Source organism: Herpailurus yagouaroundi, unplaced genomic scaffold (genome assembly GCF_014898765.1).
Source record: "Herpailurus yagouaroundi ecotype Mexico unplaced genomic scaffold, PumYag 216, whole genome shotgun sequence".
In the NCBI taxonomy this organism is placed as follows: domain Eukaryota; kingdom Metazoa; phylum Chordata; class Mammalia; order Carnivora; family Felidae; genus Herpailurus; species Herpailurus yagouaroundi.
The window spans coordinates 13,110,027-13,129,062 of NW_024412447.1; the positions used below are offsets into that span (position 1 = coordinate 13,110,027).

Here is a 19,036-nt window from a genome sequence, read left to right on the forward strand (position 1 = left end):
TCCTTTCCTTTCCTTTCCTTTCCTTTCCTTTCCTTTCCTTTCCTTTCTTCTTTTCTTCTCTTTTCTTTTCGAACAAGAATTGACTCACATTTTCATGAGATTGGGATCATCATAGAGCTGATTTAGTAGTTGATTTAAACTACATGGCCACTCAACATGCTGATTAGTTTACTTTCAAGATCAAAATAGAATTTATAAATTTGGAGGGATGAAGGGAAGCTAAATTTTTAGATTCTGTGGACATGTTCCTCTTGCCTTGTTCCAGCAGCTGTTCATAACTACCATGGGCCATGGCTCTTACAGAGTCAGGTGGCCTTGGTTCTGTTTTCAGCCCTTTGTGGCTTTGCTCAGAGTACTTAGTCTTTCTCAGCTTTGGATTTCTCCATCTGTAAATTGGGAAGTACAATTTAATTTTTAGAGTTTTTGTTATTCTTAGAAATAGTGTAAAGATTGTGTATTCTACATAATGGGCATATTAATTGCTTTCTTTCTTGATTACATGGAGCTCATGAGATATTTTGGGTCCTACTGAGAAATATGTTAGCTATAACTATAAGAGCAATGAGCAAACCCTTTATTTACTAGCCTTTGCTCTTGTGTCGATAGCTGAACATTGGTGGCCTTAAGTTCTTTTAAATACTTTCTTTTATTAAGATTACTTATTTACTTTGAGAGAGAGAGAGAAGGGGAGGGGCAACGAGAGAGGGAGATAGAGAACCCCAGAAACTGGCAGTGTGGAGCCCCATGCGGGTCTCAAATCCACACTGTTAGAGGGTAAAATAGAAAAGACTTTTAAATGCTTCATATTATCCAAATTACTTAAAGTGGCAATCTCATCAACAAGGGTGTATAATACTGAGAGAGCTATTAACTTCTTTAGGTAGTGGTTTTTGACCTTTTGCTGAACAAGTACTTTTAAGAGTCTCAAATGCCAGGATGAAGATTTATTAAGCTAACTATAATTATGTGCTGCTTTTCATTTTATAAGCTTATACCTGACTGTCTAAAATATCTTAAATTACGTATGATCACTTTTTCAAGAACAAAATCTTCAGTAACACATTTTGGAGAATAAGGATTTTTTTTTTTTAATGTTTTTATTCTTTTATTTTTTTTTTTTTTGAGAGAGACAGAGTGCAAGCAGGGGAGGGGCAGAGAGAGAGGGAGACACAGAATCCGAAGCAGGCTCCAGGCTCTGAGCTGTCAGCACAGAGCCCGAAGCGGGGCTTGAACCCACGAACGCAAGTTATGACCTGGGCTGAAGTCAGTCGCTTAACCGACTGAGCCACCCAGGTGCCCCAAATAAGGATTCTTTAAAGGCTGGTTTTGTATATCACAAAAACCCCCAAGTTTGCTAAATGTGCAGGCTACTTTTCGTGTTCTCACTCCGTTTTTGAGCTCTTCTTTTTGGCTAATCCTCGAAGACTGGCTTTCTATGACCTAGTCACACTCTTTGTTAATAGCTCCAAGAGCCATTCTGTGGGAGATTTTGAAGGCTGACCTAACATGTTATAGATCTGAAAAGATTATACATAGTTATTAATTAAACAAATATTTATTGAGCATCTAATAAATGACAGGTATTGTTTTAGAGTGTACCTATTAACAGTGACCAAAACAGATCAAAATCCTCTGATAATGTAGCTTAGTATCTGGTTGCCATGTGGTTGAGGTAGTAGGAGTTTGGAGGAGACGGAGCACAAATAAAACAGGTGAAATAATAAGTATTACATTAGAAGGTATTAAGTAGAGGCAGGGTTGCATCCTAAAATCGGGATGATCAGGGAAGCCCTCACTAAGAAAGTGACATTTAAATAAAGACTTCAGTAAACTTTGTGCCTTCTGGAGGCTGAACATTTCAGATAGCTGTTGCAGCAAGTGCAAAGGCCCTGAGGCGGAAGCATGCCTGCCTTGTTTGAGGAACAGTCAGTGAAGTTTGCTACACTGATACAGAGGGACCTAGGCCAGAGAAATAATGGGGGAACCAGATGCAGTAGGGACTACTTTGTCGGCCTTTGTGATGACCTTGGTGTTTATTATGATGATGATGGAGAGACTGGAAGATTTTGAGAAGTATAGCATGTGAACTGACTTTTTTAATAGGAGCACTCTGGATCTTGGGAGAAATGGACGGAAGTAGCAGGCAAGGTCACAAGCAGGGAGATCAGATAGGAAGTTGGTGTCGTAATCTAGGCAAGAGACAAAGGTAGCTTTGACTAGAGTGGTAGCTGTAGGAGTAACGATTTTGTCCTGAGCAATTAGAAAAGTAAAATTGTTATTAATAACAATTGGAAACATTGAGAGTATGGCTTTAGTCACTTTAGGTTTCAGATACCTTTTCAGTGTGTAAGTGGAATTGAAGGATGTACTTAGATTTAGAAGACTGGGTTTTGGGGAAGAGATTGAGGCTAAGAATAGAAGTTAGGCATCACCAGCACATAGATCATTTTTAAAACATTGAGACTGGATAAGATCATTAAAGGTAGTGAGTATAGGCCTAGAAAAGAAGAGGTCTAACAACTGAGCCATGGAGAACCAAACATTAAGAGTTGAGATTAAGAGGAGAAGCCAGACTGGTAAGGAGCGGCCAGAGAGGTGGGAGGAAAGTCAGGAGTAAAACAAAGTGCTTCAAGGATGCGGGAGTGATCAGTTGTGTCAGATGTTACCCGTAGGTAGATAGGTCGGGAAGACAGGCACTGACAGTGATCACTAGGTTCAGCTTTCAGAGTTTGTTGTTGACTGGTACTGTACTGCTGTTAAAGCCAGCCAACGGGGACTTTGACGTTGCTTCCTTAAGTCATGTCCCTTCCCATAGTGGGAGAGTTCAAAGGGCCAAGGACATGTGTCCACTTGGAGCCCACCACATGCCTTCTACACACATTACTACTGATTAGCTAAGATTCCAGAATTCCAGGCCAAATGTCCTCAGTCGGACTTTGAGGGTCTGCTTGCTGGGTCCATCCTCCTGGGAGGGCACAGCACCAGAGCTCTGTGTATGCCTGAGCCCGAGCTGGGGGGCACAGCTAGTGGACTTGGGGGAAAGTGGGCAGTGTGGATGGAACCTGGAGTATGGGCTAGGACATTGCCCACGGGCAGGTGAAGCTTCTTGAGAACTACAGACAGTAACGAAAGCCAGGGATGGGCTCTCCCACACTGCCACATTCCATCAAGAAATTCAAGGAAGACAGAATTTTAAATTAAAACCTGGCCTTCAGTGTCATTACGGACATTCATTTGACAAGGTCAGAGGATAGAAATATTTTCTTTAACACTATATTAGTGTGATATACAGCTTTTCACTATTCAGTGTTTGGGTCTTTGGTCCTGAGCTCTGAAAATGCCTCTGATAGCCTGTTGTTGAGCTTGACGGGAACAATTTCATGACAGGTGAGGACAAAAACCTCACTGGGCTGAGTTAACCAGAGAATTGGAGGAAAAGAATTGGTGATACTGAATAAAATGTTTCCAAGAATTATTTGTAAAGGGCATGAAAGAAATGGAAAGATAACTGGGTTCTTCTATTTGTCTTGTTTCATTTCTTTTTTCTTCTAAGGTGCGAAAAAATAGCAGCCAGGATGTTTGTACCCATAAGAAAAGGATTATATTAGTCTGCTAGGTGCCATAACAAAATACCACAGAGTGGGTAGCTTCAAAAAAACAGAAATTTATTTTCTCACAGTTCTGGAGACTAGAAGTCCGAGACCAATATGTTGGCAGATAACGGTTTTTCTGAGGCTTCTCTCCTTGCCTTGCTGGTGGTCACTTTCTCCCTGTGGTTCTCATGGTCCTTTCCCTTTTCATGTGCCTCCCTGTTGTCTCGATGTCTCAATGGCCTCTTCTTAAAAGGACACCTGTCAGATTTGATTAGGGCCCACCCTAATGGTCTCTATCTAACTTAATTCCCTTTTTAAAGTTTGTCTGTCCAAATATAGTCACATTCTGAAGTAATTGAAATCAGGGTTGTAACATAAGAATTTTGGATGCACACAGTTCAGTCTGTAAAAGGGATCTCAATTATTCTAGAACATGCATTTGTGGAACCCATCTCACTTAGGAAATGTCTGTGGCTTTTTTAAAAAGTTGACTATAGTGCTTGCATGGAAATAATGTAGCTTAGGACAGAATAGTCACTAATGGGCGATGAGTTTAGTGATATACAGGTTACTAAGTGCTATGGACTGAATTATGCCTCCGCCCAATTGGTATATTAAACCCCCCGTGTATTTGGAGTAAGGAAGTAATTAAGGTTAAGTGAGGTCATAAAGGGTAGGACCCTGATTAATGCACAGGAAGGGTTACTGGAGAGCCAGCTCTCCCTCTCCCCACCATGTGAGGACACAGAGACAAGGTGGCTGTCTGCCAGCCAGGAAGAGAGTTGAGCTCTCACCAGAAACTGCCCATGCTGACCTTGATCTTGTACTTCCAGCCTCCAAGACCATGAGAAAAGGTCTGTTAATGAAGCCATCAGTCTGTGGAATTTTGTTATGGCAGCCTGCGCCTAGTTGAACATTAAGATACCCAGGGATAGGGGAGGGACCCTCAGCCTTGATGAGAATTTAATATTTGATTGGACTGGAAATGTATTGGTACCAAAACAGTGGCAATTTGGGTAGAGGTTTGCTCTTAAAATTCATATCTTAAAAGTTTCGATAGCTTTTAACCAAAGTATTTTAATTTTTTTTTTTTCAGCGTTTATCTATTTTTGGGACAGAGAGAGACAGAGCATGAACGGGGGAGGGGCAGAGAGAGGGAGACACAGAATCGGAAACAGGCTCCAGGCTCCGGGCCATCAGCCCAGAGCCTGACGCGGGGCTCGAACTCCCGGACCGCGAGATCGTGACCCGGCTGAAGTCGGACGCTTAACCGACTGCGCCACCCAGGCGCCCCTAACCAAAGTATTTTATATCCTTACGAATTCTAGATGTTCATAATCTAGCAATGAAAATGAATAGTCACTAAGTATATGGGTTAGAGGAGAATAATGCCTTTTCTGGAGATAAGGTTTTAAAACTTATTTTTATAGCAACCTTAAAATGTATACTAAAATAGAGATAATAGTGTAATAAACCCACATGCGTATGCTCATCGTCCAACCCCAGCAATTAAGACCTGTCTCATCTTATTTCATCAGTATCCCTTATCCCCCCAGCCACCTCCCCACAGGTGCTATTCTCCCTATCGCCTGCATTACTTTGAAAAAAGTAAACCCCAAATAGCAACTCATTTCAATCATAAATATTTCAGTAGCTACAAAAAGCTTGCCCTTTTTCTTGTACCTATATCAAAATATAAACAGTTTTTAATATCATCAATACCTGGTCAGTGGACATATATTTGAGTTTGTCTCATAATTTTTCAGCACTTTCCTCAAATTAGGTTGAAAACAAGATCTGTTTCTGTCAAGAGTGTTGAGCTGCCCTACCTGTTATCCCATATCTACTTTTCTGTGCTTACTTTGCAATTTATTCTTTGAGGGAATCTGGCAATTGATGGATTTTGCTGATTTTGTATCCCCTGTTACATAGTTTAACACTTGCCCCTATCCCTTACATTTCTTGTAAGTTTGTATTATAATCTGTGGTAAATCAGATTCAGGTATGATTTTTTTGGGAGGTGGGGGTGGGGGTGGGGTGGGGTGATGTGTTCTCGTATCAGGAGACATACATTATCTGGTTTTCTCTCTTTTTAGGTTATGGAAGCCAATGATGCTTGATTCCTTACTTTATTATTTTTTTTTTCATTATCACAAGGTGCTCCGAAGATAACCAATAAGGCATATTTGTTGGTTTTCTTTTGATGTAATTGTTTATTTGTATAACCATAATTGATAGGTTTCAATTCTCTGTGAATATCAATTCAATTATGATATTGATAATAAAGTCCCATCTGTGATTAGTGGAAGCACCTCAAATTTGGATTGCAAGTCTCTTTGCCATGGTCTTTCTGGGATGACAAGATGTGTCAGACTCACCTTACATATTTCTTTCCTTAGACCTCTGTTGGCTATTTTTTCATGGTAGAACGGGAAAAATAAAACACATAAAGTATTCTGTGTTTGAGGTGATGGTTATTTTAAAGAATGCCAGGACATTTAGAAAGTTGTTTGAAAACATGTTTTCTTATAGAAAAATATTAAGTTATGTGTATTTGTTATTTTTGTATATTCATCCTCACCAACCAATTAATATGGTCTCAGAATTTCTTTTTATTAATCAAAATCTCATTATCAGAGGTCTAGAAACTTTGCCAAAGCAGTCAGACATTCCTCCATCAACTTACTGCATTGCTCATGTGTACTGCATGTGAATTTCCGAGGTAATTGGAAAATAGATTTATCTTTTAGTCCACAGTCATACTCAAGGAATGCCAAACATCTTCTGTTCATTCAGGCTTTTCTCTTTAATTCCATTCTTGTACTTCCTTCCCGCATTTCCCTATAGTTTAGACTTCCTTTTCGGTAGAAAATGAAGTCAGGTATGTTATCATGTTTTTGTCAACATAATTCAACCTAGAAATAGTACCCAAGTTGTAGATAGAGAGATGTGAGTTGTATATCAAGCCTTGCTATTTACACTTCCATTCTCTTCCCTTCACATTATTAAGTTATAAAGAAATAGTATCGTAATAGCCTCTTGGCTAAATCATAGAGAGTTATGATTCTCTTGATAAGCTGTAGAACATTATTAAGTTCTGCTGTCTGGGTCGAGTGTCTATTGGAAGGATATCAAAGTTGGTCAGATTGCACTTGATTGTCTTAATTGCTTCTTGTTTATGTTCGAAACTATGCAGTTAGATTGATCTTGGCTCATTTTCCTCTCTTTATTAACTTTCAGGGTTTATTTTTACTGCTGTGAAGTCCACTGAACTCCTTTAAGTGTTGAATAATACATGTGATTGACAAGTGGAAGTACTTCAGTAGTTTCCATTTTCCAGCTAATAACGCAACCTTCAAGTTATCATCAGTGCAATACCTTAAATATTTATTTGGGTACATCACTGTAACATTCAGATAAATAGCACTCCAAAGTCCAGGCATATCCAAGAACCCTATCTTATTTTGCATTAGTGAAACTTTACTAATTCCATTGGAATGATTTTATGATAAATGGATTTAGAAGCAATTTCTCCTTTTCTTGTCTTTGTAAACCCACTGTGGTAGGCAGAATTCCAAGATGGCCCTCAGGACACTTGCCTCCTGTTTACTCCAGTTAGATTTGTATATAGCATAGTTGACTTAAAGAAAGGGAGTTATCTTCTGTGAGCCTGACCTAATCAGTAAAGTCTTTAACAGGGAATGGTTTCTGGAGTAAGAGGTGAAAATGATAGCACCTTTTACTTTTTAAAATAAACCACCTTATTGAAATATAAGTTACATGGCATGAAATCCACTTATTGCAAGTGTACAATTTAATGAGTTTTAGTAAATTTATAGAGTTATGTATGAGCATCACCATACTCCAATTTTAGAACTTTGCCATCAACTCAAAAATTTCCCTTATGCCCATTTGCAGATTGGTGGACTCTTACATTCTTATGAAAGATTCTGTTAGAACTCGGTGAACTACCCTTTATTTTATTATTAAATTTAATTTGTGTATTTCATCAAATTTTTGCAGCTTTTTTAATTAAAAAATCATTCTGTAGTTCCCTTTGTGTTTCATTATTGGATTTTGGCATAAATTCACTTTGCACATTTTTCTTAATGCTCTGAATCAAATTTTGCTAAAATTTTTTAAATGTTTGGGGCACCTGGGTGACTCAGTTGGTTAAGCCTCTGACTTCGGCTCAAGTCATGATCTCATAGTTCGTGGGTTCAAGCCCCACGTCGGGCTCTGTGCTGACAGCTTAGAGCCTGGAGCCTCCTTCGGATTCTGTGTCTCCCTGTCTGCCCCTCCCCCCTCTTTCAAAAGAAAAAAAAAACTTAAAATTTGTTTTAATTAAAAGATTTTTAAAAGTTTAAACTATTTGGTTATGATTTTGACAGTACCACATAGAATGTTTAGTACTATAATTTAGACATGTGTTTATTCTCACATTTTTATAGTACTTGTATTCTTATATTTTACATTATATAATATTATATAATTCTATTATATTATTATGTTTGATTGTATTTGATTTTGTTCTTTATCACTTTTTTCTTCTATTTGTAAGCAGTATGTCCCTCTAAATTCTGTGAGTTTCACTCCCATTTATACTCTAGTTTAGTAATTGTGTACAGTATTTCAGTTTCCAATTCATTATGTACTTTTCACTTTTGGAATCTCTTTTCTTCATTTGTCCCTGTAGTTGCTTTTTTGTCTTCTTTCTTTTTGATCTCTATAACTAGGCTCTTTACTTACTATTACTGTCCACTTTACAAAATAAATTAAAGTCTCTGAGTTAACCTCTAGCACAGAATTTACAGCACCCTGTAAATTTTTTTATCTTATGTATTTATAATTTTATTTTCTAAACTTTTAAATGGTGTTTTTATGATTCTGACTTTGACTCAACTGTGATTATGGAGACAACTTTTAAAAATATGTTTTAAAGATTTTTAAAAATCTCTAGGTGATAGGGATATTTATTTATTTATATATTTAGAGGAAAATTTTATTTATTTATTATTTTTTTAATATAACTTATTGGCAAGTTAGCTAACATACAGTGTATACAGTGTGCTCTTGGCTTTGGGAGTAGATTCCCATGATTCATCACTTACATTAAATTGTTATTAATTTTTATCATAGAGGAGGCTGCTCATGTGATTTCTACATTTTGAAATTTATTCTGATATTCTTTGTGGCCTAGTCTATCTTCAGTTGGTGCTGATGTCCTATGGGTATGCTCAAAGACGTGGTCTCTGGTAATCACCGAATTTATTACATATTGGCTCAAACTGAGTCTTTTAGCATCTGTGTCTTTTTCTATTGCTCTGTTTTCTGCCTTCCTGATTAATAGGATGCTAAAGAGTCCCATCTTGATTTCCTCGATTACTTAACATACTTCTTTACTTTATACATTGGCATAAAAAGCTTATAACTCAACCCTTCAGTATAAAGTACAGACCTATGAAGGGTAAAGATGTTATCTCTTATCACTGTAAAATGGCTGTCTTTGACATATGACTTCACCTAACCATTTAATCCTTTGTCTTTTTTTTCCCCCTCTCTTTTTTTAAACCTAGGGGTTCTAACTAACAAATAATTGGATATTCATTTTTTCATTTATTCATTTATTTATTTAACCTCACAAATAGTAGATGTTCTTGCTGTTTTAAAAAATGGGGCTTAATCCATATATGTTATTATTATAACCAACATACTTATATGTTTTTGCTATCTTGCTATTTCCCTTATTTTCCAGATATTCCCAATTGAGAGTATTGATTATAATTTTGATCCTTTTATATTTGATAATGATTTAGAAGACATTATTTTTAGTATCTAAATTTTACCAGTGGTTAACTGTAAGATTATCAAATCCTTACTTAAAACTTTCTCTACTTATTGAAGACAATAACAAGATAATTTCTGATTCTGTGATCCCGGAGAAATTTTACACAAATTTCTTGCCCTGCCTTAGTTTCCAGAATTTATGTTTACCTTTTAGGCACAACTTGTTATATTGTATGTTTAAAAGTACAATATATTATTAATGTCCTAAAATGTTTTTTCTATTCAAATTTATAATTTTGTTTGTATTTCCTGTTAGCTTATTTTGATGTGTCAGCTTTTCATTAAGTAGTTTAGTTCTCTTTCTCTCATCTTAAGTACCTTTTAAAACTCAAGGAATAAGACAATGCAGATGCACTACAGCCACTCTGAAAAACAGTATGGAAGTTCCTTAAAAAATTAAAAATAGAAATACCCTATGATCCAACAATCATACCATTGGGTATTTACCCAAAGGAAATACTAATTTGAAAAGTTACATGCACCCACATCTTTATTATGGCATTATTTATAAGACCCAAAATATGGAAGCAACCCACATATTTATTGATAGATAGGTGAATGGATAAAGATGTGACACACGTGCACACACACACACACACACACACACACACACACACACGAAATGGACTATTACACAGTCATGTAAAAGAATGAGATCCTGTCATTTACAACAACATGGATGGACCTAGAAGGTATTATACTAGATGAGATAAGTCGGACCAAGAAAGACAAATATATTATTTCACTCAGAAGTGTAATCTAAGTAACAAAACAAATGAATAAAGGTACCAAAAACAGAGTCGTACCCATAAATACGTAGAACAAGGTGATGTTTGGCAGAGGGAAGTGGGATGAGTGAATGGGCAAAATGGGTGAAGGGGAGTGGGTATTACAGGTTGCCAGTTATAGAATGAATACATTCTAGGAATAAAAGGTACAGCATAAGGAATATAGTCAATGGTATTATAATAGAATTGTATGGTGACACCTGCATTTGTGGGCAGAATAACATATGGAGATGTTGAATCACTAGGTTGTACCTGAAATTAATAAAACATTGTGTGTCAACTCTACTCAAATAAAAAATAAAAAAATATAGTACAAATTCAACCCAATCTATGGGGAATATTTCAACAAATGGGAAGAGTTTCGTTTTGGAAAAAAAACACAAACGTTTTTACAAGATTAAATACTTGCCATTTTGATGTTAGTGAAGGCATGTTACAAAATTTCATTGAAAAATAGACAAGTCTGTGCTTATTGACACATTTTTAAAACATTGTGTGAAGTTCATTCAGATCCCTGCAGGAAAACTCAGCAGTCAGACATAGGATTTATGCTGCTTTGAGGGACCAAAATGGTGGTAGGAGGTTACTTTTGGATGCTTTTCTGCATTGCAGTGCATAATTCACATCATTCCGCTTGAGTTTCAGGCATTGGTATCATCTCCACATACTTTATCCTTCTGCGAATTTTGTTTGAAGAGTTAATGACACCCACAGAGCATCTAGCATCTTGAACTCTCCATACTCAAGCTGAAGAGTGGCAGAGCCTGGGTCACAAATCTTGGCAGGTGTATACAGAATTCCTCCACCTTCACTGAGTCCAGCGTGATGGGATTTCGTTACATGTTCATTAGCAGCGATAAAACCATGGATCGTTATTTTCCTAATTAGCCATTAATAACAGTTAACTCTAACGACATAACAGCTTCAGAGTTTTTGATTGTATTGTTGACAATGAAGTCGAATGGAAAACAACTCATCTTCTTATATATTATAAAAGTTGTTAATCTTATTGATAGGATCATTACCACTCATGCCAGATTCTAGCTTCCTTTTTATTTCATCTGTTTTGTTGTAATTCTGATGCCAAAATTGTATAATATTCTAATGAGAAGACAATTCTGGAAATGAGTGAATCATTAATTTTTAAATAAACAAGGTATTTTAGCGTATCTAAAAAATGGTAGTAAGAAATCTCATTGCATCTGTTATAGCAATAGCTTTCTTACAACAGCCGCCATGGGTGCTAGGACAAATCAATGCAAGCGGATCGATTTTTCTTAGGTCTTTAAATGTTTAAGCCAGCACCTGGCCTTTGTAATGTCTCTTGGTTGTAGGTAATAGCTGGGAATTTCAGGTGAAGGATTACAACTTCTAAGTTAGCTGTGCTACCCCAAATGATCCATTGGATATGGCTGAAAATGCCAGTTTTAAATGTATTCATGGGATTAGGAGTGAATACTTCTTTGCCTGAAATCTTGTGGTTTAGCTTTAGTACTTACTGTAGTCAGTCCATTTCTTTGAAATATTGAGCTGTCTGACAGCTTAAAATCCTAAGTTTCCTTTAAACTTGAGCCTGGCTTTGGAGGAGAAAAGGGCAGTGTGGGGGCGGATTTTATGTAAGGCTCTCCAAAGAGAATTCACTGATGTGCTTTTGCTGGAAGGGCACAGGGAAGGCAAGGAAACTGGTTCATCTCAGTCCTTCTTGGGTTTTGCCCTTAGCCTAGATCAACATTTAGTCAGATAATTTACATCAGAGCCACTGAAGTCTCTTGTTGGGCCTGTTAAAGTCATCATTTTCCTTCTGTGAAGAAATATGGAAGAGATCCAAATGCCATGTCCAGATTTTGGTAAGCCAGGTGGATATCAGGAGAAGTCTTCATGCTCTTATGCTGTTAATTCCCTACGGGATGTTTATCTCGTCTAGGTTGAGGGGCTGAGTTTTTATAAACACCTCTTGATCAATATCACTTTATGAGACTTCTTTTTTTGTGTGTGAATTAAGTCAGGTACCACAAATATATTAAAAACATACTCTGTAGAGAATATTCATATCCTGCAGACTTCATTATTTCCACACGAAATGCTAACATACTAAATAGGTTCTAAGAAGTAAAATGAAGAGAGCGGTAAGCTGTACAGACATGGACTGAGTCCTAGATATCTTGCTTAATTCTGAGCATATTATTTGCTCTATTTGTTTCTTCATTCACTCATTGGAAGTAGCATTACCTGCCTTTACTTAAGTCAGAGGTCCAGGGAGATGAAAATTATGACATTGCCTATAAATTAGAGTGCCTGTTCCACATACAGATTTTATCACCAGTCAGATGCATGTAATAACAGTAAGCCTTTTCATACTTGAAAGTATATAATTATCAGAGGCGTTTAATGAAGAATGATATACTGGCTAAACTTTGAAGGCATACATCAAAAAATATATCTAGAAAGAAGGAGCTCTTCAAAAACCATAGCGGGTCATATCTGAGCATTAAAAACAATCTTGACCTGAAATGCACAGAGAAGGGTAGGGTGAGCTTTACTGGTTGAGGAAATCTAGTGTGAATACATAGGTGCAGGATGGAAATGGACATGACATGTTCACGAAATTGAGAGAAAGTGATGTTCATTTTAGATTAAATTCCCCTTTATTATAAGTGTAAAAATGAAAATTTGAAGAGAATGACAATATTCTGAACTTTTATTCCATAGTAATAAGAAAAGGCTCATATAGCTTGCATCTGAATTAACTTAGAATTAGCAGGTTTAGCAGTAATTTAGAAGGAAACTAAGTACTTAAGGGCCCAGGAGAATACAAAGTAAAATGAGTATCATTTTTCTGGGTTCCATTAGAGAAGACTTCTGGAGAAATGGAGTTTTAGAAGAAAGTGATAAAAGTGGATTTGTAGAAAGGCTGAAAGCAAAAAACGAATGCTCTGTATAGTGGGGATTTGGGGACAGCTTATTAGCCGGTGTGACCCAGAGTGGGACCTGAACTGCAGTTTTTAAAGAAGCACATTAGACAAGGAATGTGGATTTAGATTCATTCTCCATTTGTCTTGCTTCACATTCCCCCTTGGCCCCGGAGCCACATGCAAACCTGCAGGCAAAAATTGTGCTACCTATTACCTGTTCTTCTCTCTGAAATTCCCTCCTTCCCAGAAGTATGGGGCTTATGTTTTGTTTGAGACTTTCCATGTCTGATCCGTGCACCCCTCTGTAATGTTTCTTCCAATTTCCTCCCAGAAGGAAATCTCTGTTTCAGATAAGACTCCTTCTGATCATTTCCTAGCATGTTGCTTTCCCTGCCTTTGCTTTCTGTCTTTCTCCTGTCAAGAGTATCTTCCCCTCTCCTCTCAGCCGTATGAGCTCAATCCACTTTGAAAAATCCAAGGCTTCAGAGGTTACCTTTCTTCCTTCTTTTTGGTATTACATTTAGCATGTGTTTCCTTGTGTTATTATATTTGCTTGCCTCGCCGTCTTTCCCTTGCGAGATTAAGAACATTGTGAAAGGGCTGTATGTTATAACCTGCATCAGATTGCTTGCGGTCTCTCCAAAGGTGGTTGCTGATGATAGCATCATAGACTAATGGTCCATATGTGGGGGACTCATAGTCCCATATAGACTAATCGTTTGCAGTTCTGTGTGTTTATTCATTTCAGTGGAATATCAGAGCCGGGTAAACGTGTAGAAACTGCCAATATGTAAGCTTCATAAGATTAGAGACTTTTTACCCTTTTTTTTTTTTTTTTTTTGGTTTAGCATCATATTTTCAGCTCTTACTACCAGGCCTAGATGCCACACTCAATACATATTTGTTGAATGAGTGCTGGCTAATATCCTTAAGCTGTAGGTCTTAATTTGGCACTCTTAAATATCTGACAGGGGACCTCCACAGTGTTGTCTCAGAAATCAGGATCATTGTCTTCTTGGTGGTTGAACAATAACATAGAGCATCTCATCATTTTCACCTAGAAGAAGACATTGTCTTTTGCTCTGTTTTGTTGTATTCTTTCTTCAGAGGAGGACAGGGGAAATAAGGCGGGCCCCCAGAGTTGGTGTAATCTGGCTTTAATTCATTGTGTTTGGTCTTTATATTATTGACAAAAATGCCCCAGTGGAATAGAGGAAAAATCAGAGGGAAGATTAATTTTCAGGATTCATGGACCTTTGTTAGATTTTTTTTTCAGGGTGTGTGTGTGTGTGTGTGTGTGTGTGTGTGTGTGTGTGTGTGTGTTTAGGCTTATTCACTCAGATTTACATTGACATTTTATGGTATATGTTTTGCTTAGCCTGCCCTCTGTGTTTCTTCCTGCGTCTGCTTGCCTGGCACTACTCAGAAGCTGAGAAGAATGTTCAAATGCAGGACCTTAAGTTGTTCACTTTGACAAGACCTGAAGAACAGTTGTGTGAGGAGACCACTGACTTTGTTCTTTCTCCTCTTTTTCTTTTGCCTTTAGCTGAAGCCAGGCCAGAACAGCTGCAGGGACAGTGACAGTGAAAGCGCCAGCGGAGAATCCAAGGGCTTCCACAGGAGCAGCTCCCGGGAAAGGCTCAGTGATGTAAGTGGGGAAGAAGAAAAATCAAACAAAACCACCAGACCACACATCCCCTGTGTCAAGTCTCAGTTTCCCAGCACCACCATCCCTTCCTGTCACTTTGTCTATGCACACAGTACAGTCCACCCTGTCTGGCATCGTGTTGGAGCCTGGCGAGATACTTTCCTTCTGTTTTCTAGTTTGACCTAAAATGTGCTTTACTACTTGTTAGGTGGGCGGGCGTACTTGTGGCCTTAGGAATAAGAGATTACAAGGGGAAGTGGTAATATTTTCAGTGTCAATGTTGCAAATGAAAAAAGTAGTCCAGCAGTGCTACCACTGGAAGATGACATCATTTAACTTTGGGCTTTTTGTAATATCTTTGCCCGTGACGTTGGTAAACGTCCCTGTCTGTCATTTGATTCCTGTTAGAGAGGATGGGTAACCACCCACCTACTTGGCAAGAGAAGGAGTTTTATTTCCTGACTGATTTGCAAAGGAAGAATCCTTGTGATAACACACCGTACCTCCTGAGGGCTCTGTCACCCCCCTAGACCTGCCTCTTCCCACTCTGCAGCCTCCTACCTGCCAACAGGGCAGATTCCCTTTTGCCACCTCCCGAGAGCACCTGATCCTCTGGGCTCTCTTTTCTTCTATCCTAACATGTCACATGACAAGATTCTTGACCCATCTTTACCCCCTGAAAGCAACACTTGGAAGCTTTCTTATAAAATGACCATTCAGGGAGAAGTTTTTATTAGTAGTGACAACAAAGGAACATTCACAGATTAAGTGAGATAGTACTCTCAAGAAAGAGACAGAAATTCAGAGTCTCTGAGTTTTAAGAAGAATAAGCAGAATTAGGACATATAATAAGGAGCAGAAACCTTTGGGCCTTTGTCTTCCTTTTTTTAATTGATTTTTAAACAGTTTTTTTTTTAATGTTTTTGATACTTGAGAGAGAGAGAGAGAGAGAGAGAGAGAGAGCGAGCGAGCATGAGTGAGCGAGGGAGGGGCAGAGAGAGAGGGAGACACAGAATCCAAAGCAGTCTCCAGGCTTCATGCTGTCAGCACAGACCCCAGAGCCCAGTGCGTGATCAAACCCCCAAGCTGCAAGACCATGACCTAAGCCAAAGTCGGTCACTTAACCGACTGAGCCACCCAGACGCCCCTCTGTTTTTTAATACTCTAAAGCAGTTGTCTTCATCATGGTGTACAAGATGATCCAGTGTGTTGCAAGAAAAAAACATATTAGAACTTATTTATTTTGTGTCTAAAAACAAAGGAAATTAAACTTTCCTAAATACTTAATTTAATGAGGTGGGAGTAGTTCATGTATATAATTTATAAACACATGTATTTTAGGAGTGTGCTCAAAACTAACTAAGGGGTATTCCTCAGCATAAAAGGTTAGAGAGCACTGCACAACTTTGCGTCATTCCTGTAATCGTCTCCCATCCATTTCTCCATCATCCAAGGTAGACCCTCTCAGGACACAGCCATCTTCCTCCACCTCTCAGGAAAATTTGAGAGATTTACAGTGAGAGTTGATATAGAGAACATTGACTTCTGGAAAGAATTAAGTGGAATAAACAAAGTATAATGATTTCTTTGGTACTCTTAATGTCTTAATTGTAATTAATTGCATCCCATTCTTCTAATAAGGTTTAATATCCATTATACAACTAATACTAACTCAGTCTTTTGCTGTGTGAGTATGTCTGTGTATAAGAATATTTCTTTGTGTGTTTTTATATTTCATTAACTTTGTGATGGAACTATAAATTATAATAATAAAACCGTAATAGTAAGAAATACTAAGTAAGAAATAGTTGAATACAGTAAGTATTCAATACAGTAAGAAATACTAAGTTGTTAACAATACTCAATACTTACATAGCTCCTCTGAGATTTAATTTTTAAATTTTATTTTAAAGAGCACATGCATGTGCAAGCAGGGCAGGGGGCAGAGAGAGAGAGAATCTTTTTTTTTTTTTTTTTTTTTTTTTTCTAATTTGAGAGAGAGCACGCAAGTAGGGGAGAGGGGCAGAGGGGGAGGGAGGGGCGGAAGGAGGTGGGGAGACACAGAGACAGAGAGAGAATATCTGAAGCAGACTCCATGCTGAGTGAAGGTGCCCCCTGTTTTGATTTTAATATGAGATCTCACTAACCCTGGAAATTTTGCCAGGATTATTCCAGTTAATCATAATTTCATCACAGAGTAGAGAAATGAAAATCATGTTAAGTCAGGGGACAGGAGTACAGTATTGTGCAGTCATTGAGATCTTTTGACTGGTTGCCTTGAATTCACTTTTCATTAGATAAAAAGAAATATGCAAGAGATATCCTGCATTTATGGTTAGGAAGACTTAATATCATTGAGATGTCAATCCTACCCAGAGCAATGTACAGATTCTGGGCAATTCCTCTGAAAATTCCAGCATCCTTTTTTTGCAAACAGGAGAAAACAGATACTCACATTTAATGTGGAATGGCATGAAACCTTAGTAGTCAACACAATCTTGGAAAAGAAGAACAAAGCTGGGAGACTCACACTTAACCAATTTTAAAACTATCAGCGAAGCTGCAGTAATCAAAACGGTATGATACTGCCATCAGAATAGTCATATAAACCAATGGAATGATAGAATTGAGACTCCAAAAACAAGCCTATACATCTGTATCCAACTGATTTTTGACATGAGTGTTCAGACCATTCAGGTGGGAGGATATTTTCTCTTGAACAGATGATGCCAGGACAACTAGATTTCCTGGTGCAAAGGCATAAAATTATAAATTTGGACCCCTGCATCACAGCATGTACACACATTAACTCAAGATGAGTCAGTAGCCTATGTATAAGAACTGAAATCATGAAACTCTTAGAAGCAAATGTGGGTCAATCTCATGATTTTGAATTTGGCAGTGGGTTCTTAGATATAGCCCCAAAACCATGAGCAACAAAAGAGAAAACAGGAAAATTGGACTTCATCCAAACCAAAACCATTTGTGCATCTCAAAGGGCATTATCAAGAAAGTGAAAAAAATCCCTATAGAATGGGAGAAAATATTTGCAAATCATATAACTGGTAAGTGTTTAATATTTAAAAATGGGAAAGGGGGGGCGCCTGGGTGGCTCAGTCGGTTGAGTGACCGACTTCAGCTCGAGTCATGATCTCACAGCTTGTGAGTTCGAGCCCCGCGTTGGGCTCTGGGCTGACAGCTCGGAGCCTGGGACCTGCTTCGGATTCTGTGTCTCCCTCCCTTTCTGTCCCTCCCCCACTCACATTCTGTCTCTCTCAAAAACAAAGAAACAAATAAGTAAAATGGGAAAAGGACTTGAAGAGACATTTGCAGAAAAGATATACAAATGGCCAGCAAACACATGAAACATTGTTGTCATCACAGTCATCAGGGAAATACAAGTCAAAGCCATAATGAGATATCCGTTTACATCTGCCAGGATAATTATAATAAAAAAGGTTGGGGGGGGGCAATAAGTGTTGGCAGGGATATAGAGAAATTAGAACCCTTACATGTGATGGTGTGAATGGAAAATGGTACAGCCACCGTGGAAAACAGCTTGGCAATTTCTTAAATAATGAAATATAAAATTACCATATGTCCCACCAGTTCCACTATTAGGTATATATCCAATCAAATTGAAAATAGTTGCTCAGAGAGAGATTTATGTGCCTATTTTTATTGCAACATTATTCACAATAACCAAAAGTAGAAACAACCCACCTGTCTGTCAGTAGATGGATGGATAAATGAAAAGTGGCCATATATGTGTCCATATATGGACAATGGAATATTATTTAGTCATAAAAAAGGAGTTAAGTTCTCATGCATGATCCAGAACCTTGAAAGCATTATATTAAGTGAAAGAAGCTAGTATTGTATGATTCCACTTATTTAAGGAACCTAGAATATGCAGATTCCTAGAGACAGAAAGCAGAAAGGACATTAACAGGGAGGGACCAGTCCCTGGAGTTGGGGAAAGTGAGGGATTGGGAGCTATGGGTGAACGGTTACAAAGTTTTTGTTTAGGGTGATGAAATAGTTTTTGGATACATTCACAGCAATGTGAATGTAATTAATGCCCAAATTATACACTTAAAAATGGCTAAAATGTCAAACTTTATGTTGTGTGTGTGTGTGTATATATATATATACATATATGCATATGTATATATATATATATACATATACATATGTATATACATATATATATACATATACATATATGTATATGTATATGTATATATA

At 37.7% G+C, this 19,036-nt stretch overlaps 1 protein-coding gene across 1 annotated transcript in view; it reads left to right on the plus strand.

Annotated features, from left to right (window-relative positions):
- Positions 1–19,036, plus strand: part of LOC121017828 (autism susceptibility gene 2 protein-like) — a 796,117-nt gene that overhangs the window by 484,608 nt on the left and 292,473 nt on the right. The window contains exon 3 of the mRNA XM_040456309.1: positions 14,687–14,788. Coding sequence (XP_040312243.1) covers positions 14,687–14,788 — 102 coding nt within the window. The remainder of the gene's footprint in view (positions 1–14,686; positions 14,789–19,036) is intronic.